This window comes from Lemur catta, chromosome 4 (genome assembly GCF_020740605.2).
Source record: "Lemur catta isolate mLemCat1 chromosome 4, mLemCat1.pri, whole genome shotgun sequence".
Lineage (NCBI taxonomy): Eukaryota > Metazoa > Chordata > Mammalia > Primates > Lemuridae > Lemur > Lemur catta.
The window spans coordinates 23,974,516-23,999,895 of NC_059131.1; the positions used below are offsets into that span (position 1 = coordinate 23,974,516).

Consider the following 25,380-nt stretch of genomic DNA (forward strand, 5'->3'; position numbering starts at 1 on the left):
TTAACTCTTTATTTTCTACATGACTTAAGAGACTAATACATTTAAAAAACTATTTTTAGTCTAAGAACTAGTATTATTGTAACTTTGGTTTGTAACTCTACATTTTGTTTTCTGTATAATTTAAGAGACTAATGCATTAAAATATGTTAGTTTATGTTTTGGGGCGCAAAAGGTATAAGGATATAATTTGTGACATCAACAACCAAAAGGGGTGGGTATGGAGCTGCTAAAGGAGCAGAGATTTTGTATGTAATTGAATTTTGTAATAGACATACACAGAACATTCTACCCAACAACAACATATACATTCTTCTCAAGTGCACATGGGATATTTTCTAGGAGAGACTATAATTTAGGCTACAAATTAAGTCTCAACAGATTTAAAAAGATTAATATCATATAAACTATCAGGCCACCCCAGGATGAAGTTAGAAATCAGTAAAAGTAAAACTAGAAAATTAACAAAATTGTGGAAGTTAAACAACACAGTCTTAAATAATCAATGGATCAAATAAGAAATCACAAGGGAAATTAGAAAATTCTTAGAGACTTGAAAATGAAAATACAACAAACCAAAACTTTATGAGACACAGCAAAAATATTGCTAAGGGGGAAATTTATAGCTATAAAATCTTACATTAAAACATAAGAAAGATTTCAAATCAACAGTCTAACTTTACAACTTAAGGAACTAGTAATGGAACAAACTTAACCAAAAACTGAAGGAAGCAAATAATAAAGATTAGAATAGAGATAAATGACATCAAGAATATAAAAATCGGCCGGGCGTGGTGGCTCACGCCTGTAATCCTAGCCCTCTGGGAGGCCGAGGCGGGCAGATCGCTCCTGGTCAGGAGTTCGAGACCAGCCTGAGCAAGAGCGAGACCCTGTCTCTACTAAAAATAGAAACAAATTATCTGGCCAACTAAAAATATATACAGAAAAAATTAGCCGGGCATGGTGGCTCATGCCTGTAGTCCCAGCTACTCGGGAGGCTGAGGCAGGAGGATCGCTTAAGCCCAGGAGTTTGAGGTTGCTGTGAGCTAGGCTGACGCCACAGCACTCACTCTAGCCGGGGCAACAGAGCAAGACTCTGTCTCAAAAAAAAAATAAAAATAAAAATCAATGAAATTAAAAACTGGCTTTTTGAAAAGATTAAGAAAATGAAAAACCTTAGATGGACTGAGTAAAAAAGAGAGAAGACTCAAATTGCTGAAATCAAAAATGAAAACAAGGCTATTGCTACTGAGTCTACAAAAATAAAAAGAATTATAAGAGAGTATTATGAATAATTGTATGCCAACAAAGTGAATAACCTAGATGAAATAGACGAATTTCTAGAAACCCAAAACCTACCAAGACTAAATCATAAAGAAACAGGAAGTCTGAATAGATCTGTAACTACTAGGGAGATTGAATCAGTGATCAAAAATCAGTCAATAAAGAAAAGCCCTGAATCTAATGGATTCACTGGTGAATTTTATCAAACATTTAAAGAAAAACTAACACCAATCCTTCTGAAACTTTTCCAAAAAACTGAAGAGGAGGGAACACTTCCTAACGCATTCTTTGAGGCCACTGTTACCCTGTTAACCAAAGCCAGACATTGACACTATAAGAAAAGAAAACTTTAGGCCAAACTCTTATGAGCATTAATGCAAAAATCCTCAACAAAATGCTAGCAGATTGATTCAGCAGCATATTAAAAGGATTCTATACCATGACCAAGTGGGATTAATTCCTGGAATGTGAGGATGGTTCAATATGTGAAAATCAATCAACATAACCCACCACATTAACAAAGTGAAAGAAAAAACTCATAATTATCTCAATTGATGCAAAAAAAAAGCATTTAACAAAATTCAACATGCTTTCCTGATAGCAACACTCAACTAACTAGGAATAGAAGGCAACTACTGCAACATAATAAAAGTCATATACAAAAAACCCAGAACAAACATCATACTTAATGGTGAAAGAATGAAAGCTTTTTTTCTAAGATCAGGAACAAGACAAAGATTCCCATTTTCACTTCTATTCAACACAGTACTGGAAATTCAAGACAGATCAATTAGACAAGGAGAAGAAATAAATAGCATCCAAATTGATAAGAAGTAATAAAACTATTTCTTTGCAGATGATATGATTTATGTGTAGAAAATGCTAAAGATTCAACAAAACTGTTAGAACTAATAAATGAATTCAGCAAAGTAGCAAGATACAAAGTAAACACACAAAAATTTGTTGCATTTCTATATACTAACAATGAACAATCCAAACAGGAAATTATGAAAACAATTCCATTTACAATAGCATCAAAAAAATAAAATACTTTGGAATGAAGTTAACCAAGGAGATGAAAGTCTTGGACAGTGAAAACTAGAAAACATGCTGAAGGAAATTGAAGAAGATGTAAATAAATGGAAGCACATCCCATATTCATGGATTGGAAGACTTAATATTGTCAGTACTACTCAAAGGGGTATACAGATTTCAGTGCAATCCCTATCAAAATCCCAAACATGGTTTTTTACAGAAATAGAAACACCTATCCTAAAATTCATACAGAATCTCAAGGGACCCCAAATAGCCCAATCTTAAAAAAGAACAACAAAGCCAGAGGACTCATACTTCCTGATTTCAAAACTTACCACAAAGCTGTAGTAGTCAAAACAGTGTGGTACTGGCATAAAGACTGGCATATAGGCCAATGGAATTGATAGAGAACCCAGAAACAAATCCTTGTGTATATGGTCAAATGATTTTTGACAAGGGTGCCAAGATCATTCAATGGGAAAAGGACGGTCTTTTTTAAACAAATGGTGCTGGGAAAACTGTATATCCACATGCAAAAGAATGAAGTTGGACCCTTACCTAACACCATATACAAAAACTAACTCAAAATGGATCAAAGACCTAAACCTAAGGGCTATAACTATAAAACTCTTAAAAGAAAACATAGAGCAAAAGTTTTATGACATTGGATTTGGTAATGCTTTCTTGGACACCAAAGGCACAGGTAACAATAAACAAAAACAGGCAAATTATGCTTCATGAAAATTAAAAATTTTTCTGTATCAAAAAATGCTATCAACAGAGTAAAAAGGCAACCCACAAAATGGGATAAAATATTTGCAAGTCATATATCTGATAAAGGATTAATATCCACAATACAAGGGCTGTCCAGAAAGTATCCAGACATTGTTAATATAACAAATACGGTTAGTTACATGGGTGGATACTTTCCAGGCAGCTCTCATATATAGAGAACTCCTAAAATTCAACAACAAAAACCAGACAACCCAATTAAAAAATGGGCAAAGGACTTGAATAGACATTTCTCCAAAGAAGATAAACAAATCAACAATAAGCACATAAAACTATCCTCAACATCACTAATCATTAGGGAAATGCAAATCAAACAAGATCCACCTCACACCCATCAGGACCGCTATCAAAAAACCAGAAAATAAAAAGTGTTGACAAGGATGTGGAGAAATTGGAAGCCTTGTGCACTGTTGGTGGGAGTGTAAAACAGTACAGCTGCTATGGAAAACAGTATGGTAGTTGCTAAAAAATATGAAAATAGATGCCATATGGTCCAGCAATTCTACTTCTGCATATACAACCAAAAGAATTTAAAGCAAGGTCTCAAAGAGATATTTGTATACCTGCATTCATATAGCATTTATTATTATTCACAATAGCTAAAACATGAAAGCAATCCAAATGTCCGTCTACAGATGAATGGATAAGCAAAATGTGCTATATGTATACACACACACACAATGGAATATTACATAGCTTTAAAAAGATAGGAAATTCTGGTACATGCTCCAACATGGATGAACCTGTAGGACATTATGCTAAATGAAATAAGCCAGTCACAAGAGGACAAATACTGTATAATTCCACTTATATGAGTCATCAAAATCATAGGGACAGAAAGTAGAATGGTGGTTGGACCTGGGGAGAGAAGGTATGGGGAGTTATTATTTAATGGGATAGAGTTACAGCTTTATAAGATGAGAAGCGTTCTGGAGTTGGATGCTGGTGATAGCTGTACGACATTATGAATCTATTTAATACCACTGAACTGTACACTTAAAAATGGTTAAGATGATAAATTAGATGTTATGTGTATTTTACTAAAATTTTTAAAATAGGGGAAAAAAACTCTAAGCATCCAGGCTTAAAAAATTTATTCAGATTATTTTATGATACACCAAATGAACTGCAAATAGACTAAATATATGCTAAATATTTTTTATCTCACAGAAAAATTAAGAATAGAAGTCAATGCTTATCAAACTTCTTGAACTCTGAAGCAGTAAAAGAAAGCTGGAAGGAATTTTTATGACCACATTAAAAAAATATGTGACAAAATATTTGTAACAAATAGGAAAGATAAAAAGCTAATAATATCCCTATTATATAAAGAGTTAACATCTGTTACAGGAATGAAATGGAACAGGGTAGAGAATTCAGAAACAGATTCAAGTAGGAATGAGGATTTAGTACATGATAATGATAGCATTTTATATCTGTGGGATAAAAATAGAATATTTAATATGTATTGGAATGGTTGGCCAAATATTTAGGACCAAAAGCTTTAAACCAAAATAAATTCAGATGGATAAAATATTTAAATTGGAATTCCTTGAGAAGCAGCATTAAGTTGTGAGCATATACTCTGGTGTTAGCCTGGGTTTACATCCCATTTTACCCAGCTACTAGTTATGTGACCTTGGGCAAGTTACTTACCCACTTTTTGCCTCAATTTCATAAAACGGGTATGATAATAGTACCTGCCTCACAGGATTGTTGTGAGGATTAAATGAGTTAATAGATTATTATGAGATTAAATGGGTTAATATATGTAAAGGGCTGGAATAGTGGTTGGCAGATACAAGTGCTATTTAAATGTAGCTGCTATCATCATCATCATTATTACTGAAAAAGTGAAACCACAAAAGCACTCAAAGAAATAAGGTGACATTTTTATCTGCTTGGGGATGGAGAAAGCATTTTTTTATTATGACAAAAAGCCATACTCCATTAAGGAAAAGATCGAGAGATTTGATACTTAAAACTTCTACACGTGGGGAAATGATGACTTCTGAAGTGTGAGTGAGAGACTGGAGGTCACCAACCATAGTATAGATAGGGTGTGACAGTGCCATTTATTTGTTGATTGCTTCCTGAACTGAAATGGCAAGATGACTACTAGAAGCCAGGTGAGTGCCCTGTGAAGAGTTTGTTTGAACGTTTTAAATCTGCAGTCCCCAACCTCCGGGACTGGTACTAGTCCATAGCCTGTTAGGGACCAGGCCACAGAGCTCTGCTGCCCTCTCACCCCCCATCTGTGGAAAAATTGTCTTCCATGAAACTGGTCCCTGGTGCCAAAAAGGTTAGGGACTACTGTTTAATGGTGTCGCGGTCTTTTTACTTAAAAATGCTATATTCATTTTCTAGGTCACTATAACAAATTACTACAAACTTTGTGTCTTAAAACAGCAAAATTTATTCTCTCCATTCAGTTCTGGTGGCCAGAAATTCAAAATCAAGATGTTGACTCGGCCATGTCCCCCTGAAAACTCTAGGAAGATCCTTCTTTGTCTCTTCCAACTTCTTGTGGCTCCTGGAGTTCCTTGGCTTGGGGCAGCCTAACTCCAACCTCTCCCTCTGCCTTCACTTCCTCCTCCTCCGTGTGTCTCTGTGTGTTCTCTCCTCTTCTTATAAGAAAGAAGTCATTGGAATTAGGCCAACCGTAGTCTAGTATGACCTCATCTTAGCTAATTACATCTGCAAAGACCCTATTTCCGAATAAGGTCAAATTCTGAGGTTCTGAGTGGATGTGAATTTTGGCGGGACACTATTCAACCTACCACAGCTTTCATGCTCCCCTTGCAGGGAGAAAACAGTTGTAGCAGTAGCATTGGGAATAGTGGTGTTGATACGGAGGGGAATGCATCCAGCACCTCACTGGGAGCTTTCAATGGTAGCAGAGCCGACATGCACAGAGGTACCTCAAGCGAAGGCCTGAAGGACCTCCACTACTAAGGTCCTGCCTTTAGCAGAGATTTGGACATCTGGAAGTGACAAAAGAGATAGAAAAGGAATACAGTTGATAGAAAACTAACAAAATTTTTCAAAAGAGAGCCATACTTAAGTCACATGCAGTATTGAGAGATAAGTGTGAAATCCCAGGTCATGATGGACAAATTGGGATTTCTAAGAAGGGTCTATTATTAGGCTTCAGGAGAATGTGATATTACCTGAAATACCACGAAAAGATTTGTGCATGTGGATATGTACATACTCCAGGAAGAGGGCTCAAAACTCTCATTAGATCCACAAGAGTGTCCAGAACCCCAAGAAAAAAGCACAGACTAAAGAATCATCTTTGGACTAGACTATCAGACTTAAATTTTCAGATAAAAAGGCAAGTGGGCCTTTCCTTATAATCACCTTGGATTAAAATTTACATCTATAACTTGTTACAGTACAAATGGGAAAATATCACTGAATGCATTTATCTGTTGCCCTAGTTTTTGAACGTTATCAATGTTTTCAAACTATGTATAAATAATTTCACCACAAATACGAAAATCTCACTTCCCCACCACCACTTACCGCCCCATTTCTCTGCTGCTCTTGATAACAGAAGAGGCATCTTCCCACATTATGTCCACTTCCTCTCCTCCCACCCTCTTTGGAACCTGTGCCATTTGGGCTTCATCTCCAGCAACCCACTGAAAGTGCAATCGTCAAGGTCTGTGTTGCCACATCCAGTGGACAGTCGGGTTCCTGGGTCTATCAGTGATATTAAACACTGTTGCTCTCGACAAAAGACCATTTCTTACTACTACTATTAACCAACTTCCTGGCCACTCCCCCATATTCATGGCGTACTTCAGCAACTGGCTCTCTGTATATCCCCTCCACTCTTGATCTAGCTCTTCTTGAATACTTGGTGTTTGAATAGGTGATACATCCAGCACTTTGGACTTAAAGTTCTTTGCCTTTGTCTTCATTTCATATGAGCAGCCCATCTCTGTGGCTATCTCCTGTCCTGTTTCCCCAGGAATTGGTCCACCTCTAAAATCTTAACCTACAATATTTTACTCTTCAGCTCCTTATTACATATGTTATTTATAGTTTTGAGTTGTTACTGATGGGTTAAATAATCATAACAATTTATCCATCACAGTGGATAAAAAGATTTACCTGTTTTAACCTTTTTTTCACTTTTGATAAGGCAAAGAAGTGTAGTGTTGATAAACTTGTAGACTGCTCAAGGGGAAATTATATTCCCTGGTGATTCATTTAATCAAAGAAATACTATTATAACACTCTTTGCTCTTTTTAATCTACAAATATCTATTTTCTAAAGAAAAATTAAATGTTAAAAGTTATTGCTCTTGTAGTCAGTCTGGATAACTAGAATGTGATTTTTCTGACTTACTAGTTAGTAGGAATGGTGAAAATGGTGATATTAGTTAATAGGTTATAAAGTTACTTTAATAGTTTTTTAAAATAATTGTTATCAGTCTAAAACCATTTTTTAAGATTGCAAATTAGCTTCATTTGTTAATATATTCAAATAACTAATTTTTTTCATTCATGGAGTTTTCTTAATGCAGGGAATAATTTTTTAATTAACTTTTTATTATAATGTAGTACACACACAGAAAAGTACATAGATCATAAACATGAATTTTCATGAAGAGAACACACCTGTGCAACCAGCACCAGAGCATGAATCAGAATATTAGCAGTGCTCCCTCAAACCCTCCTCCTCGCTCTTTTAGTCACTACCACCCACACACACCCCCGGGGTAACCACCACTTTGGGACATTAAAGTCTAGTAAGTGTATATTCAGTTGTGCCATCATTTTTTGTTTCATCTTTACCAAACACATCTTTGAATGTGTTTATGTTTCCCTTTTCTCTTTTTTCTTTGTTTCTATAAGTTAGGTAACTTTTTCTATTTTTAAATTAAATTTTTATTTTATTAAAATAACATAGGCATGTAGTTTTACAAGTTAAATAGTAGTAAAAAGCTTATTACAAAATATATTAAGAATAAATTCCGGCTTCCCAGGGGAAGGAATAGCCCTTCCTACTCTTCAAGATCCTTCTTCCCAAGAGGGAGAAACCCTTTAGTATTTCTTCTGCTATTTGCACATTTCTGTATTTCATATTAATAGTTATGTAGTACTGCTATTTTTTATTATCCAGAATTGGGCCTTATCTGTTGACTTCCTGTCATAGTAAATGAGAACTTAACTCTCTTATACCAGCACTAACACTACCTCCCTTTCTTATCTTTCCAGTGTATTTACATTAAAAATTGTGGTTAAGCGACTATTCTCTATTAACATTATATGCCTATGCAAATGGTATTCAGAATGGGTATTACAGGACACTATGATGATGGGTTTTGTATTGTTTTGTTTTGTTTTGCTCTTCATTTTTCACGAGGTTAATGATGGTCATGGTTTTCATGTTTTTCTCTTTCTTTGTAAACTTCACGTCTAAAATCATGATCTCTCCTGCCCTCCTTGCTCTGGCTTTGGTTTTGGATGCAGTCACTAATGCTTCTGATTGCCAAATCCAGTGGAATCCTCCAGTCCTGATCTTTTGCAGATATACTTTCCTTGTAACTTTCTCCTTCCTTGGTTTTCATGACATCACTTTCTCCTACCTTTCCGGCCACTTCTTTTTAGTCTCATTAGTGGGTTCTACTCAGTTGCCCTCCTCTTCAATGTTGTGTTCCTTAAGATTCTATCCTCAGCTTTATTCTTGCCTAAAATAGTCTCTTTAGGCAATATCTGCCATGGCCATGAATGACTCGCGTTATCCATTCTTCCAATATAGAACTCATAGCTCCAGACTCAACTGGCAATTGAACATTCAGGGGGGAGTATGAAACAAATTGGTTATTGCCTCCCCCACCCCACTCTTTTCTTGTGGTATCTGCATATGAATCGGGTAGAGGCCTTCAGTATCTGCTCTACCTACAGTTCCCTTCCCCTCTCACATATCCCACACACACACACACACACACACACACACACACACACACACACGAGGCACACACACTTCAACAAATTTTTCCCTTTCAAATGCCAGCCCTGCAACTGTTTTTATCTTTAATTTATTTCCCCATTGTGTCTTCAGTAGGCTAAAGTGAGGGGACGGGATGTTGGGCCCACTGTGAGATCCCAGAAGAAGTAAAGTTAGTATGTTTCATTTGTTCATGTTAGTAACTATTTTAATAAACATCCTTTTCAAAATATGTTAATCCTTGAAATGCTCAGAGAATAATCACTTAAAACACATAGTGCACGTTCATACTGTTTCTTCTGCATTGTTACTTGCAGATTTAAAACCACCAGTGGGATTGTAATTTGAATTTCATTAACTTTCAGATGTAAAACTACATGTGTGGGATTGTAATGTGAATTTACCAGCAGAGATTATGTCCTTTTTCCAAACAAGAAGGGGAAAGCACAATTGAATGTTCTCCTGTCCACTTTTATCACTGTATATAATTAGGACCATGAGTCTGAGCTCACATTCCTGAAAGCATTCACATTCCAGAAGAGCCTCAGAGCCTCAGCCACATCTCATGCATGGATCAGAATGTTCCGTGAAGGAGACAGAGCAAGGTGGCATACTGGTTGCATTTCTCTTAGCTACACTTTGTAAGATGTGTATGCATTCAGTCTTTCTTTCAGGCACAAGTATGTATTGAGTCAGTGCTGTGTGCCAGGCACTATATTAAACACTGGTGATACCAGATGATGAAATGTGGTCCTCTCTCTAAAGTTCATGGTAAAAATAAAGATGTAGGCACCTGTCTCTTAGAACCTTGCTCCTCAAAGTGTGTTCTGCAGACCATGAACATTAGCATCACCTGGGAGTTCGTTAGAAATGCAGAATCTTGGTCCAAGATGGATCAGCATCTCTGTCCAGGATTCTGCATTTCTAACAGGCTTCCAGGTGATACCAGTGCTGTCAGTCCACAGACCACACTGACCAGCAAGGTCCTAGAGTACTCTTCTCAAGCTGGTTCTTTTGCTGTCCCCCCAGCCAAAGGAGTAGAAGATTATGCACTTTCTATGCTTCCAGTGAGCTGCCTTGAGATGCACAGCCTGATGTAGCTATGACAGATGTGCCTTGTTATATTATAACCTGCTGCGGGGCTCAGTTTAACCCATCTGTCAGCATTCAAAGCATCTGGGACAGAATGTGCAAAGATTAACTGATTTCAAGATAGCCAAGAAGTTGCTACGTGGTGAGCAGACCTGGGGTAGTTAGAGAAGAGATACGTCCTAGGTACCTCACATGTCTAATGCCAACACATTAGCAGTTTATCATTCAGTAATTAGGAGGGGCCAGGACCTCTTTAAGCAGAGTCAGGATGTTATTAGAGAAATCCAGATGGAAGTTAATGAGGCCAAAACTAAGATAGCAAAAGCTTGAGGAATGTTGAATCAAATCAGTTAGATGTGGCAGAAACGAGAGGGAAGAGGATAGGCGCTCTGGGAACTGTGTAGATAGGCTCACAGGAGGAAGAGATTTGAGATCTGTGTTTCACTCTTGGATAGATGGGGTGCAAGATGCTGATAGGACTTGCCCTGTAGGTGTTGAGGTGCAGTTCTGGAGCTCCAGAGAGGAGTCTGGCTAGAGCTGCACAGACACCAGCAGAGCCGACTCGGTGATACATTTGAAGGCATAGTTGTGGACCTGGTGGATCATTCAGAGAGAATGCTCCAAGTGGGAAGAGACAAGCACCGAGTATGGGGCCGAGTGGAAGAAGAGCCCTTCCAGGCTTGAGAAGGGACGTCCAGACAGGTAGTGAGCATGAGATTCTAGAGAGTGTTCAGAGTGGCTTGACTTTTATTTTATTCTTTAAAAGTGTAAGGGCGATATTCTAACAGGTTTCACAAGGTTTTTCATTGTCATCACCATTGATGATAGTGAGGGTAGCTCTTTGTTTTTTGTTATTGTTTGGTGGTTTCTACCTTACCAGGTTGTTCTGTGCATTTTTAAGGTCCTTACAATTCTGGTCAGGGCAGTGATTGATGGGATGACTGATAGAAGTGGAGATGTCGCAACCAGCCTCAAAGGAAAGCTGCAGGAGTTATTTGGCAGAATAACTTCAAGAGTGACAAATGATGGAGAGATCTGGAGGCTGTATGCCCAAGTATATGGAAATGGGCAGAGTGAAAGGGCTGAAGAAAATGAAAAGGTAAGTCCTTCAGTCCTGGGCCCTGGGCGTTTGTTCAAGCAAGTGTGTAGGAGACCTTCTTTTTTGGTGGGTGGAGGAAGGGTCTAGTAAATGTGAAAGATAAGATTAGTATCCCCAAGTTCAGCTTTGATTCATACAAACTCTTTAACATAAGCACTTTGAATTGTGAGCAAGTTAAGACTTGTAGCATTCATCTTTTTACTTTCCATGAATTTTTCTTATACCATTCTCTGTTTCCTGCAAAAGAGTCTCTTGGACTTGCTACCCCTACTGGATCTGCAGCAAACAGCTGACTCTTTTGATTACTCTGTCCTCCTTTCTGGGCGCTCATTGCTAAAGACTAAGGTAGATTGGGCAGAGTGTTTAGATCTGAGATGGGGACAACAAAAGGGAAAAAGAAAAAGGAACTACATGAGGATATGGAAGAAGAACTTTTAAAGTCTAAACATGTAATGCTTTACAAGGTTGCCCTGCCCATTCTCACAAGTACAGTCGAACACCAGTTACACTCACGTTGTGCCTTTAGCCTCTTATCTTAGAACTTGAAGGAGCCCCCAGAGTTTCCAAGGTTGGAATAATGGTTTTGTGTTTCTTTTCAAAACATCCACAACAAATCAAATGTACTCCCTGTGTGGGTTTGGCATTAGCCACGGTGCAGCTAATCTGTGTGCTTTCAGCTGTTCTCTCCTCCCTCCGCCCGCACAGCTGGCTTCCACCATTGCCTCGTCAGCCCAGAGAACACATCACCTGCACGCACGCACGCACGCACGCACGCACGCACTCCTCCTCTCTGTCATTTCTTCTTGAATTACGTGTGCTCTTGAATATATGCAATTAAGAGTACCCAGAATTCTCTCACCTGTGACTTCTCAAGGATTTTAAAGAGAGTGCTTTAAACTTCTGTGAAATTACACACCTACCAGCAATTCCATAGTTTTAACCAAGTTCACGCCTCATTCTCTAGATGGGTTTCTTAAGCTGATGACTACAAATGCTGAGGAAATCTGTACACTTCTTAGAGATCTCCAGACCTGGGCTTTATAATTTTGTGGTTATAGAGAAGTGTCTCTATCCAGATACATCCATTTGATTTCTTGTAATTGCCTGTGCTATTGGGTGTGCATCTCTTCCTTAATGACAATAATAGAGACTGTGCTGTCCAACACAGATGCTGGCTTTTCAAGTTGGAATTAGTTCCATATGACTTCCAAGAAACAATTTGAAATGTAATGTCTACTTGTTATTCTAATGTTGTTCTTTCTCTTTGCTCAGGCATTCCAGTGTCTCTCGAAGGCATACAAGTGTGACACACAGTCCAGTTGTTGGGAGAAAGACATTACATCATTTAAGGAGATTGTTCAAAGAGCCTTAGGACTTGCACATGGTATTTGATGTAACATTTGATATCCATAGAATATTTTAATGTATTTTTTTACTGATAAAAAAGAGTGTTAGTCAAAAGTAAAGTTTCATTATAATTAATATCAGATTATTTCATTGTATTGAAATTGTATTTAATTCAGCAAATGTTTATAGAATGACCACTCTATAGTAGACACTTTGGAACAATAAGAAGAAACAGGATAGAGGGTTAAGTACTGTTTGAGTAAGTGGCAGGAATTAGAAACCTTTTTACAGATGTGAAATACCTTCACAACTGCATATAACCTTCACTCCATACAGAGTCAGTTTGTGTTGGTTATGTAGTACTAAGGAAATCTGTTGATTTTTCCTTAACTCATATTCTTCCTTTATAAATAAAGATATTCATAAAAATGTATAGATCACCAGAATGCATAGCAATATACGAAGAGCTACAGCATGTACAAAAGAAATATAAAATATAATCTAATATTTATCTTTGGGAAACTTAGAGGGTATTATTTGGGGGTAGGGGTAACCTTACATATAAAATTGCTTTACCTGTTGAGTAAATATAGTCCAGATAAAGACTGCTTTTAATTACTTGCATTAATGAAAAATATACCAGTCAAATTTATAATAGCAATGCATTTTTATATCTGTATTTGAATATGGGTATGTGATGCCCATATTCAAATAAAAATATATTTTATATTTAAGTTCCAATAAAATAATGAAGCCCCAGTGGTAAAAACTGAATCACAAGGACTGTGACCCCATCCCAAAGTCTTCCTACTTCCCTGCCTAACCTTTTCCTGCCACTAATAGTTTCAGCAAATAGGAGCCAACCAGGAAGAGTGAAAAGGGCAGAGCTTTGGCCTCAGCGAGACAGACCTAAGCTCCAGGACCAGCTCTATCACATGCTTGCTGGGTGACTTTGGGTAATCACTGAACTTCTCTGAGCCTTAGTTTCCTCATCAGTGAAATGAGGATAATACCTACCTATGGTTGTTATGAAAAATAAATGAAAACATTTAAACACTTGGCAGTATTTTACATAATGTTAATTTGTAACATAATGTTAATTTCTTACCCTCTCACCTCCATCCTGTCCCTTTCAAAGCAGAGGTGCTGGGGGCTATATAATAAAGGACTCAAAACTAAAAGAGAAAAATGAAGAACAAGGATAAAGTTTAACTTGCCTCTAAAGAAGTCACAAAACATTCAAACAATTTAGAAATTGGCTTTGTAGTTAATAATTCTACTTAGAACCTTTGATGTCTTTGACCAAAAGTATGTAAATATCGAATTTCCTGGGCCACCTAGCCCTTGGCAGATAAGATACAAGTGCTGAACTCTGTACAGCTGAAATTCGGTGTGGAACAGTTTGAGATAATTGCTAATAGATCAGTGGAAGGATGTCTTAGGAGTGGCTACAATTCACATGGCTTATGCTGACCTCATGGTGGGTGGGCTCAGATGGGGTCCAATCCTTATGCCTTTGGCCTTTGTGGCTATAGTATTATGTTGGGGAAACCCATACTAAGGTGTATTATGTACATAATTAGCAGAGTGGGATTTACTTTGAAGAATTTATCTTATCTACTTCAACTTGCCAACTCTAAACATTTCTGTGAACCACTGGCTCTCTACAACAGTCAAAACCATAATGTTTTCTGTAATCACCAAGTGATGGTATTAAACCTGTCAAATATAAATATGTAGGTTAAAGAAATACTCTAGGAAAAATCTTTATTTTGCATCTTAAAGTTGGTTTTAAATTATTATTGGCACCTGAGCAATGCTGGAGAAAAACAAGTGTCTATTCTTTTAAGTTCTCCTTTGACTTTAATGAATTACGTGTTGGTGCTCCTACAACATTGTAAGCATATTTGAATGGATGCCCAGCTTTAGTTTCTTTTTTTTTTTATTTAATTTCAGAGTATTCCAGGGGTACAAACGTTTTGGTTACATGAATTACTTTTGTACAGTTTGAGTCAAAGTTATAAATGTGTCCATCACACAGATACTGTGCGTTGTACTGGTTGGTTATGTGTAAATTTACCCATACCCTCCTCTCCCCTCCCACATGCTTGATTTCCTTTGAATTTTACTACCATAGGTACACATGAATATGATCATTTAGTTCCAATTTAATAGTGAGTACATGTGGTGTTTGTTTTTCCATTCGTGCGATACTTAGGAGGATGGTCTCTAAGATATTTTAGATTAATAAAAATAAATCTTAATCTTTTCTCTGTTGCTTTTATACACCAGTGCTCAAGCAAAGCATGAGCTGGATTTCTCCATTATTCTAATCTCTTTTTTGTCTTTCTCCCCAGCACCGTTCCTCCACCCCACCCCATTCTGAAAAAGAAATGCAGTCATGCACTGCGTAACATTTTGGTTGACAGTGGACCACATATATGACAGTAGTCCCATGAGAGTACAATACCATATTTTTACTGTACCTTTTCTATGTTTAGATATGTCCAGATGCACAAAACCCACCATGTGTTACTTACCAAATTGTGTTACAATTGCCTACAGTATTCAGTACAGTAACATGCTGTACAGGTTTGTATCCTAGGAGCAATAGGCTATACTATATAGCCTAGGTGTGCCGTAGGTTGTATACAGCCTGTGATGTTCACACAATAAGGAAATCTCCTAACAACCTGTTTCTCAGAACATATTCCCATCGTCAAGCAACTCATGACGGTGTAACATTTTGTTAAATCTCCACATGGTTTATTCCTTGAGTTGGTATTGTTTAGAGTAGCCAGGTACTTCAGAAGGCTTGATAAGATACTGCAATCTCGACGTAGTTTTTGAGACCTACCTATAACAGTGTTGTCATTGTGTGCTCATTGTATTGTCTGGAGGGCATTCATTTACAGTTTCTGCTGTTTTATTTTCTTAGAAAAGGTAGGCTAAAGTGCTTTTTGTTCTTTGCCATCCAGGAACTTGTAAAATGATATTTATGCACTGTAACTATAGTCAGCATGGAGGAGGCACTGCTACTGCTCTCTTGGCTTTTCTGATGATTTGAAACAGCAGGTTGTTTCTCTCTCTCTCACTCTCTCTCTTTCTCTTTCTCTCTCTCTCTCTCTCTCTCTCTCTCTCTCCCCCCCTCTCCCTCCCCTTCACCCCCCTTTTCTCCTTCTCTGTCTGTATCTCAGTATGTAATGCCTTTTGGAAATGGGATTAAGGAGGGAAGCTAATAGAGTATGTGTTTGTCTTTTTGCTCTATTTCTGTTTTTCTCAGATTGAAAATAAAGGATTAAAAAAAGAACCACAGCTGTTTCTGATATAAGCTGCTAGGTATTAAGCAGCTCGAATACCTCTGCCATGATAGTTACAACTTTCTTCTATTATGCTAAGAGAAACAGACATCATAATCCTTGCTATCTGTGGGTTAACTGTGCCTTTTGAAAACGGGATTAAAATTGCTAATTACCATGCATCCTTTCAACTCTTAGCTGAAAAATATCAAAGTCTAATTACTATTCTGAAATAGGAATACCAAACCTAATTTTTGCGGGCCATGGAAGATATTATTTAATAATTAATGACAGAACTCTATTTTGCCAGGCACAAGCAGCCCCTACCAATTGATTAGAGTTTCCATGCAAAAAGAAATATCTTTTTCATTCCTGGTCTGCAATCTAGGGTATGAAGAGACTTTAATCCTTGCACTGTTTAGTGTAGTTTTAAAATAGGATCTGGTTATTGATCTGTTTGAATTTAGTAAGCATAATTTAGGAGGACAAAACCAAGAACAAATCAATGGAGAAATATTGGTCATTATATTGGTACAAAGTTCTTCACTTGTTCTTATAAAGCATTAATAGTCAGGCCTTCTGCCAGGAAGGAGTATGCCTTCTTCATAATTTCAAGTTTTAGGAAAATGAGTTCCCCGGAATGCTAGAGGCAGAGTTGTAGAGGCAGTAGTGGATGAGTGACTTCACTCTCCCATTCCCTGCTGATGCCAGGCCTTGCTCAGGAACTCAAGAGCCTCGTTGTGGTCACGTTTCCTAAAGGAAGACATGTGGACTGGTGGTATCTATTCTTCCAGAATGGTGCTGTAAAGGCTGAAGCTGAAAATGCAGTAAGAATTGTGCTGTATGTGTATGGCATGTCACTTCCTTGGGCTAGTGTCATCAGCATTTGTGAAGTCCCAGTAGGGACTTTGTATCCTAGAAAATGCCACACTAAGACATGCTGCATCTGCTTTTTTTCTCTGTGGGTATCTTGTCTTCAATAACATTTTGTCTCCTGGCCTGACTTCATTAGTCTGTGCACACGTGTGCAGGTGTTTATGATCTCTGCCCAGTGATCTGTAACTCACCAAAAATCACCTGTTTTCCTCAAAATTCCTCTTAGCAGTCAATTATCTTTCCTAAAGAAGGATAAAGGGAAGAGATGTGCACATAGTTATCCTTTTTCAAAAATAAAAACTTTCCAGCTAAAAATATTTCTGAAGTTTGTTACCATAAAATTCTAATTAAATAATTGACTTTTGTAGCTATAAATTATCATTACCAGTTTTTAATGGATGTTTCCCCCATGTTTATCTTCCAGTGGCTATAAAATGCAGTAAAAACAAACCGAGTCCCCAAGAAGCTGTTCAAGTGCTTTCTTCAGTTCGACTCAATTTACGGGGCTTATTGTCTAAAGCTAAGGTGAGAATGACATGTGAATTAATTAGAATTGTCATATAGAAAAAAAGCCATTAGTATCAGCTTATTGCTCCTAAATCTTTTATATCAGGGATAATTTTAGGCACATGTTATATTTTAGATGACAGCCCCCAGATGGTTGGTTGTGAGGGTGAGGATATTATCGGCCCAATGGCTAGGCCACCCTAAACATGGGTAACTTAGGAGTCTTTGAAATTAATATTCACAATCCAGTCCTTAATACTTTCTTTAAATTAAATTGAAACAATGCTCTTCTCATTTTCCCCAAAGTGTGGCATATATGCCACTGGTGGCACTTGGGTAAACTTTTGATTTTCATATATATTTATTTCAATACATATTACAAAAAAATAGAACTAGCGCATTAATCCTATAATTTTATGAATGTTATCAGTTGTTTTTCATTTACAGTAGTGAAGTAATGTTTCCTCTAAAAAAGACTTAGTTAAAAAAAATTTTTTTTATTTAGATAAAAATATAAAGTAAGTGGTATAGGGGTTTGACCAAAAATTGTTAAGGTAGATGGGCGACTCAGGATTGACAACTGACACATACCATTAGATCACAAATACCAACTTGTACCAGTGCTGGGATGGGGATGCCCAAGAATCACGTGGGAAGCTGTTTCCTGAAGACTGGATTCTTGGGTTCTCTCTGTGACAGAGGTGGATTCAGGTCTGGGATGGAGCCCAGGAGATCTGTTAAATTTCCTCGGTGATTTTAATATGCAGCTAGATTTGGATTATATTATACCTGTGGAAGCAAAATTTAAACGCATATAACTTCTAGCATAATTTAGTACTTCCTTCTCTAATCTTTACTTGGTTTTACTATTTAATCTTGGGTTGCAGACTAATTTTGACTCACTTCTATTAATAAGAGCAAGTCTCAAACACATGGAGGCCACTTCTGGACACCTTTTTACTCTGGTATAATGGCTTGATCTTTTCAAGTCACTAATAATGAAGCACCATTTTTGCCTCTTTAGATAATTAACTTACTTTACTATCCCTATTTATCTGCATGCTACACAGGAGAACTGTATTTTCTCCCAGGTTGACTGCACAGCTTCAGAATTATGTGTTTCTCAGAAATCTGCAAGAGCTTTCTCAAAGTCAGAGCAGACTGCTTCTGTGATTTTCTTTCCCAAACTGGGAGCTAAGTTTCCTGCTTTTGATTAGATAATTAACCCACCCATAATTGTTTATTTATTCAGGAATTACTCCTCCAGCTCCCTTATCTCTGTGCAAAGCTTTTTATTATAAGTTATTACCTTTACATAAATCTCTACTTACCTTACATGCCTTAAATAGTATTGTCTGTTCAGGTACTGGGCATCCTTCTGTGTTGTGGTAGATGCCCAAATATTGAGAATGAAGCCTCAGATCATCATCTCTGTTTAGATTTTGTTCTCATTAGATCCCAACTGGATCATTCAAAAATGGGAAAAATTGCCTCCCAACACCTCCTTTGAAGCACTTTTTTATATACAATATTTGGAAGCCTCTAGTTTTGTAGTAGATCATATGCCTTTTCTATCTTTTTTAATGAATTGGGTTTGCTAAATTGAATCGCATTCCCCCAAAAAGTCTCTTTTTTAGAATGCTTTAAAAAGTGAAAATGAATTAAGATAACTGTGTTAAGTAGCTTGCAGTAGGCATGGTTTGCACGAATCTCTGGTCTTGCTAGGCCAGGGACTTCATAGAAGTAAGTTCCTAGAACCTAGAGATTTACCTAAGAAATCATCCAGTCCGTGCTCTCCCAGGACAGAGTGACTCCTTTGCCTTTACCACCCTGTCCTTTGCTGCTAAGAGTGGCATGAGGGGGCTGTTCATGAGCGGGCCAGAGAGCCTGGAGACAGAACACATTTTACCTCTTATACTCTTTGGGACACTGAACAAATTATTCATTCTTTATAAACCTCAGTTTCTCTGTGCTTCTTCCTTACCTCATAGGGAAGTGATACAGATTCATTAAGGTTTGTAGGCACTGTAATTCTTAGTTTTAGAAAAGAATATGCACACACACACACACACACACACACACACACACACACACACTATATGAAGCCAGGTTATTTTCCTGAAAGGTGTTATCTCTACTGATCATGTTGCAGCAGTTCTTATGTCATTCTGTTAGGAAATGCTGTACAGATCATCTAGTCAAACCTGATGAAAAAGATATGTCAAACTAAGTAAATTATATTTCTGATTAAAACACATACACATGGTCACATGTATATATACACACATACAATGTAGTCATAAAATCCTGAAACTGATTTTCTTGGGTGCCTATATTGGCTCAGCAGGCAGTTCCTGGAGAGGCATTTCAAAATGTTTTCAGTTTTGGTAGCATTATTGAAGTATGTTGCAATAAACCTCCCAAGGCAATTCCTTTTCCAGGGAGAGAGCACATTTATTTTTATTTTATTTTGCTTGGCATTTTTGCTTTTGCCAAATCTTGATAATCTTTGTGGTCTTTGAGGCATAAACCAAAAGTAATTTTCAAATAAGTAGCATAAAGGATATGATTTATATGAATTGAATATAAAATGTATTTGTTTTGCTTGCATACACAATAGATAAATTAGTTTGGTTTGGTAGAATAATGTCTGTTCACTGAAAAACCACCCTATATCATTGAAATGAATAACCAATGATTAGGCAACTGCTCTGAAGAGCAGAGCTCATTTGAATTTATAAGTTCAGGCATGTTGTTTTGATTCATTGTTTAATTATTGCAGCTAGTACATTTCCAGGATGATGAACAGAAAAAATGCTACCATTGCTATTATAATTTTATGATATTATTGTACAAAGGGCATTTTAATTCTATACTCTGTATCTATTTTATTTTAAAGAAATTTTCATTGTTTTGATCGTTCTGCTTTTTTATGTTGCAGCAACTTTTTACAGACGTGGCCAGTGGAGAAATTTCCCGGGAGTTAGCTGATGAAATAGCAGCTATGGACACCTTAGTAATAGAGCTCCAAGACCTAAGCAACCAATTTCGAAATCAGTATTGACCATGCTGGGAGCAGTTTCTGGAAGAGGTGCTTTCACCTTCTCCTGAAAGGATATACTTGTATATCTGAAATCCAAGATACTGATTTTTAAAATAAATTTCTGTTTTATGGCTAACATTCTTGTTTTCATGATATTTCTAAATGTTTTTGTGCTTTTTGAAGTACATTAAATAAATTTCTTTAGGCCTAGTTACAGTTGAATTCAGTATTTTCATTATTCTTGAGGTATTTTGGCACAAAGAGCAAATACATTACTTTTCTTTTTAGCATAGGGTTTATTCTCTGTCAGCCTATTATGGATTGGATCATTCTTTGGAAAACCTTAGTCTAAACAGAAAAAAACAATCACATACTACAAGTTTGTGGAATCATTAGATTGGCTGTTTTATTGTTCAAAGTGATAAAAGAGGGGAATTGGTGATGGAAATATTTATGGTTCTGAGATTTTGTGTTTATGCCAGAAAGATCAACCTTGGCTATACTGGAAATGTGAGCATGGTTTAACTTCTAAGTCAAGGAAATGTAAGAAGAAAAAGTGGCATAACCCAAATTTTGACTCAGCTGTTAACCACTGATAACCAGGCTGTTACTGCCAGCCCTAAAGATGGTTGTTTAATTAGGTTATTGTGGGTGAAGACAGCTATAAATGGTGCCATATTACAAAAATGCCAAAGTAAAATGCTTTCTTAGTCTATGGGAAAAAAATATTGAAGGCCGCAGCTGAGCTTAATAATCTTAGTACAAAAGTCACAGTAAGGAATTCTAAATCCTGGCTTGGGTTGCTGAACTTTGGGTCCCATGCATAAATCACTTGACCCTTGTTTTTTTCCATGTTCTTATTTATAAGATGTGAATAATTTCTACCCCTAGCTTCTTTGTGAGTTTCCACTGCCTCTGGAAATTTAAAAATTCATAATCCATAAATATAAAGTATCCTTGAACATTAAAAAAGTCTTTAAAAAATTCTTTCATTAATGAATTTTGGTTATGAATGCTTACCAGTGCTGATGCTCTCTTTCCTTAACCATCTGCTTCTCTTTTCTATTGTCATACTAGCCTAAAAAAATGTTGATATGCCCCCAAAACAGTTTCTCTTACAGAAGAGACAATACCTCTGAGAAAGATCAATAAAATGAGGTGGTAACGTGAGTTAACATTAAGGATCCACTTGAATCTTTTATGGAAGCCGTTGAGGAATAGGTAGGTAAATGGGTGGTGGATGGATGGTGGTTGAGTGGATGGATGGAACAAAGTTTTAAGATTAACTCTTTTTGTCAGTACTGAGCTGTGAACCCCAATAGAACATGGATAGAAAAGAAATACTGACAAGGGCAAAGATTTCAGGAAGCAAGTGGAGGGCTGAAGTAGAGTTTTAAAGTTTTAGAAGTTTCTGGTTCTCAGTTTGCTTTCCTTTGAATTCAAGGTAGAAAGGCGTCGGTGACTGTGAGCAGTCACAAACCAGGTCACAAGAGGGTTATTTATTTCCTGTCCTGTTCTCCAGTGTGTGCTGGACAAAAGTCTAGGACGCTGCCCTGTATCCTCTTTTATCTTGGAATGATCTCACAAAAGAGAGGGTTATTAGATATATTTTTTAAAGACATGGACCTATTATATATAATAATCTTATGTGAATGTTTAACATAATCAAATATGTATGGGCAGTAAATTAGGAAAAGCCTACAGTTTTCTAATCAAAACCTCATCTCCACCACCTGCTAACATTTAATACTTAACACTTAGCTACTTGGTTTCTTCAACCATAAAATAGGTGTGGTGGTAGTAGTACCTTCCATCAAGTTCTTCCTATCTCTTACAACACTTTCACCCAGCTTCAGAGTTACTAAGATGTATCTGTTTAAACAGCTGAATATCATTTACTATAGGGTCTTTGGTGCTTTGTATTAGTATATTGTGTTTAAATAACTTGTGTTTCCAAACGACTTATCTTTCGTAAGTTTCAACTTTGGTTTTATAGTATTTATACTTTTGTGTTAGAATTATTCTTTTGCTTTGTCAATTAGAAAAGTAGAAAAGATATGATCCTCTAATCTTACTGAGTTTCTACAGTGTGAATAGTAACAGCTACAAGTTATTGAGTTCTCACTTTGTGCCAGCCATCGTACATAGCATCATCTTTTACCCTCAAACAAGGTCAGTTTTTGATTTCATTGGGAAACTAAGGGTCACAAACTCTAGAAGAGAAATGGCGAGGAGTCAAAGACTGCTAGAGCCTGCGTTTCTTCTGCTTGCTGTGCTGAAGCTTGCAGTGGTCCACTGGATTTCAGTCTTCTCTTTCTAACAATGGGATACCTGGATAGTTTACCTGGTATCATTTATAATGTTCTACAAGAGAAATTCCATGAGGTCTATATTTAATACTAGCTTGTTGTTTGTTAAGATTATTTACTTTTTTAAAAAAAATTTTTTAAATAAATCTCTGGTCAGCCTTTTTCTATAGAGGTAGCATAATAAATGGGGACCCTACCTGCTGAAGAGTGAGAATAAACTCCAGTGGAATACTCCCTTCTCAATACTCAAAACCAAAACTCAGGAAGCTTAGAGACTTGGTGCTGAGTCTGGGAGGCAGAGCAGAAGGGTGTGTGTTGAGGGGTGGGGAGTAGAGCAGGAGAGCTGCAGAATCCCAGAGTAGGCTTTGAGATCCCCATTTAGGGGTAGAGGGCTTGGCCCTACTGCAAAATGGAGACTTAGCATAGTAAAGAGGACCCTAAACATTGAAAGCATTGACTTATTTAATTTTGTTTCAGCTTATTCTTTTCATGCTGTACTTGTTTCTGTTGGACATGCTGCTAGGGTGGTATTTATGAGCAGAAATATAAAAAAATGATAACAAGTATATGTAGTAAATCCACCTACTTTCCAGACTTAGTTCAAAGATTATGACATAAGCAGAGGTCTGGCCAGTTTGGCCTTTGCGACCACTTATCCAAATTATAGTAGATCTACTAGGTTAAAACGATGGGTGAGTCTGATGAACAGCATTTCTTTTTTTTTTTTTTTTCCATTTCTGTTTTTATAACATCCACATCAATCTAAATTGCTGTTTAGATGAGGTAACTCTACTTTACTGGCCAAGAGTGAGGAATAAAATCTGTTAAGTGGATGCAACACACTTCCTTTCTGCCTGTTCATTCAACAGGCCCTATAGTGAAATGGCAAAGAGCCTTTTATTCAAATGGTGGGTGCCATGCTGTGGCAATACAGATGGATTTTTCACAACATGCAGAAGTGCTTATAAATAGATAGGTTTCAATCAACAAGTAGCTTGTTCAGGCATGTGCTCAAATATAGTAGCTGCATTCATTAGACAGACATTTCCACTAATCCTAAGACTATACTAATAAAAGAGTAATCCCTTATGGGCTAAAGGTAGTGCTGGTTTGCTTTTAACTCTTTTACAGTCCTTCACACACCAAGACTTAATAATAATTGTAGCTGTATTTGGTTTTCACCAAGTGAATTTAAAAGCTGAGCTTATCTTGAAATTTTTCTTTTCTAATTTTTTTAAATTACAGCAGCTTAGTGAAAAAAAGAGGCACTTTTTATTCTGGATATGCAGCTTACAGCAAAGCCAATTTGAAAATCAAGTGTGTGTATTTGTGTGTATGTGTGTGTGTTATTTATCATAAAGCACCCTCTCTTTCACACTGGTTAATTAGAAGTGTTTGCTAGAGCATATTCTGTTTTTTTCTTTGACGTTAGGACAAATAACAAGTTCATGGTCAGTTTTGAAAGTATCTGCAAGCTCTTTGTGTGGTGGTTTGCCTTTTTATGTCGACTTTTTTTTCCCTTGGGCTTGGCTTTGTTCAGCAGCTCTGTATTCCTCCCATACTATTCAGCGCTAACTGTAATTAGTTTGCTTAGCACAACACCAAAATTTTTCCCTTGCCAATGATGTCAGATCTGCCTGCCTTTTTGTTATTCTGACTTATAAACTGCAGTGACCTGTGAGTCAACCTCACCATCTCTTGGCCCCGAGCCAACATTGTGATCTGTGAAAAGGGCGTCCTGCCAAGGGCTACGAGGCAGAAAACTGATATTATTAAAGTGGTCTTCTGAACGGTGAGTATCAGCCATTTCTTAATCTTTTGTGATGTTATTGCCAGAAAGGGGTGGGGGGAGGTAAATCATGTTAATGTTGTTAAGGATCTAACCCATGCGTTGCTAACTTTTTCCAGATTGAGGGCTCAAATGAACATCACTGTCTATAGACATACAGAAATTATTACGTAGTGCTTCTCACAGACAGACATGCTTCTTGAAGACTCTATTATTGTGGGACTCAGAGAAGTCCCTTAACCTCTCTGAGCCTCAGTTTCCTTATCTGTAGCTTGTTAGTGATCCACATCGTACAGAGGTGTTATAACAAGGTCAGTTGAGAAGATGCATGTAACATATTTTGAAAACAGAAAAGTTTTCTAGAAATACAATATGAATAAGAGTGTCTTAGAAACCATTTGATAATAAACACTGACACAGCCTTTTCTGTTCCCCACTTGAGAGTCTGATGACATTCAGCCTGCTGGGCCATGACACTGAGGTGGTTTGATTCTCAGCATTTTCATTCTGTAGTGTCCTTTTTCCCATTTCTGGGCTGCAAGTGGAGATAAGGACAGACATAAAGTAAAAAATATGGTGGATTTTTATGAAGTGAAGGAGAAAGAACCAAATTCTCATCGTCAGGATTTCTCAGGTTGGTGCTAAGAGAAGGAAAGAGAAAAGATGGTGGGGAGGAATAGGCCAAAAATGATGAAATGGCAACGTGACTGACTAAGATGAAGGTGGAGGGTTAGGAAGACGCGAGTTGCAGTCCCAGCTTCACTACCTCCTAGTCAGTGATAACCACACCTGAGCCTCTGAACCTCTCCAAGCCTCAATTTCTCCAGCTATAAAATGCAGATACCCCACTATAGACCAGACAGAACGTATCAGATGATGTGAAATATTCTGTGAGCGACGGTGTACAATTAGTTCTGATCAAGAGATCAGAACTAGTTATGATCAA

The 25,380-nt window shown here is 37.2% G+C and overlaps 1 protein-coding gene across 2 annotated transcripts in view; it reads left to right on the plus strand.

Annotated features, from left to right (window-relative positions):
- TTC27 (tetratricopeptide repeat domain 27) overlaps positions 1-20,470 on the plus strand; it is a 139,564-nt gene extending 119,094 nt beyond the window's left edge. For both annotated transcript variants that reach the window (XM_045549351.1, XM_045549352.1), the window contains exons 17-20: positions 11,067-11,264; positions 12,537-12,648; positions 17,211-17,311; positions 20,235-20,470. In XM_045549351.1, the coding sequence (XP_045405307.1) occupies positions 11,067-11,264; positions 12,537-12,648; positions 17,211-17,311; positions 20,235-20,357 (534 nt within the window). In that variant the 3' untranslated portion in view covers positions 20,358-20,470. The remainder of the gene's footprint in view (positions 1-11,066; positions 11,265-12,536; positions 12,649-17,210; positions 17,312-20,234) is intronic.
- The last annotated feature ends 4,910 nt before the right edge of the window (positions 20,471-25,380 follow it).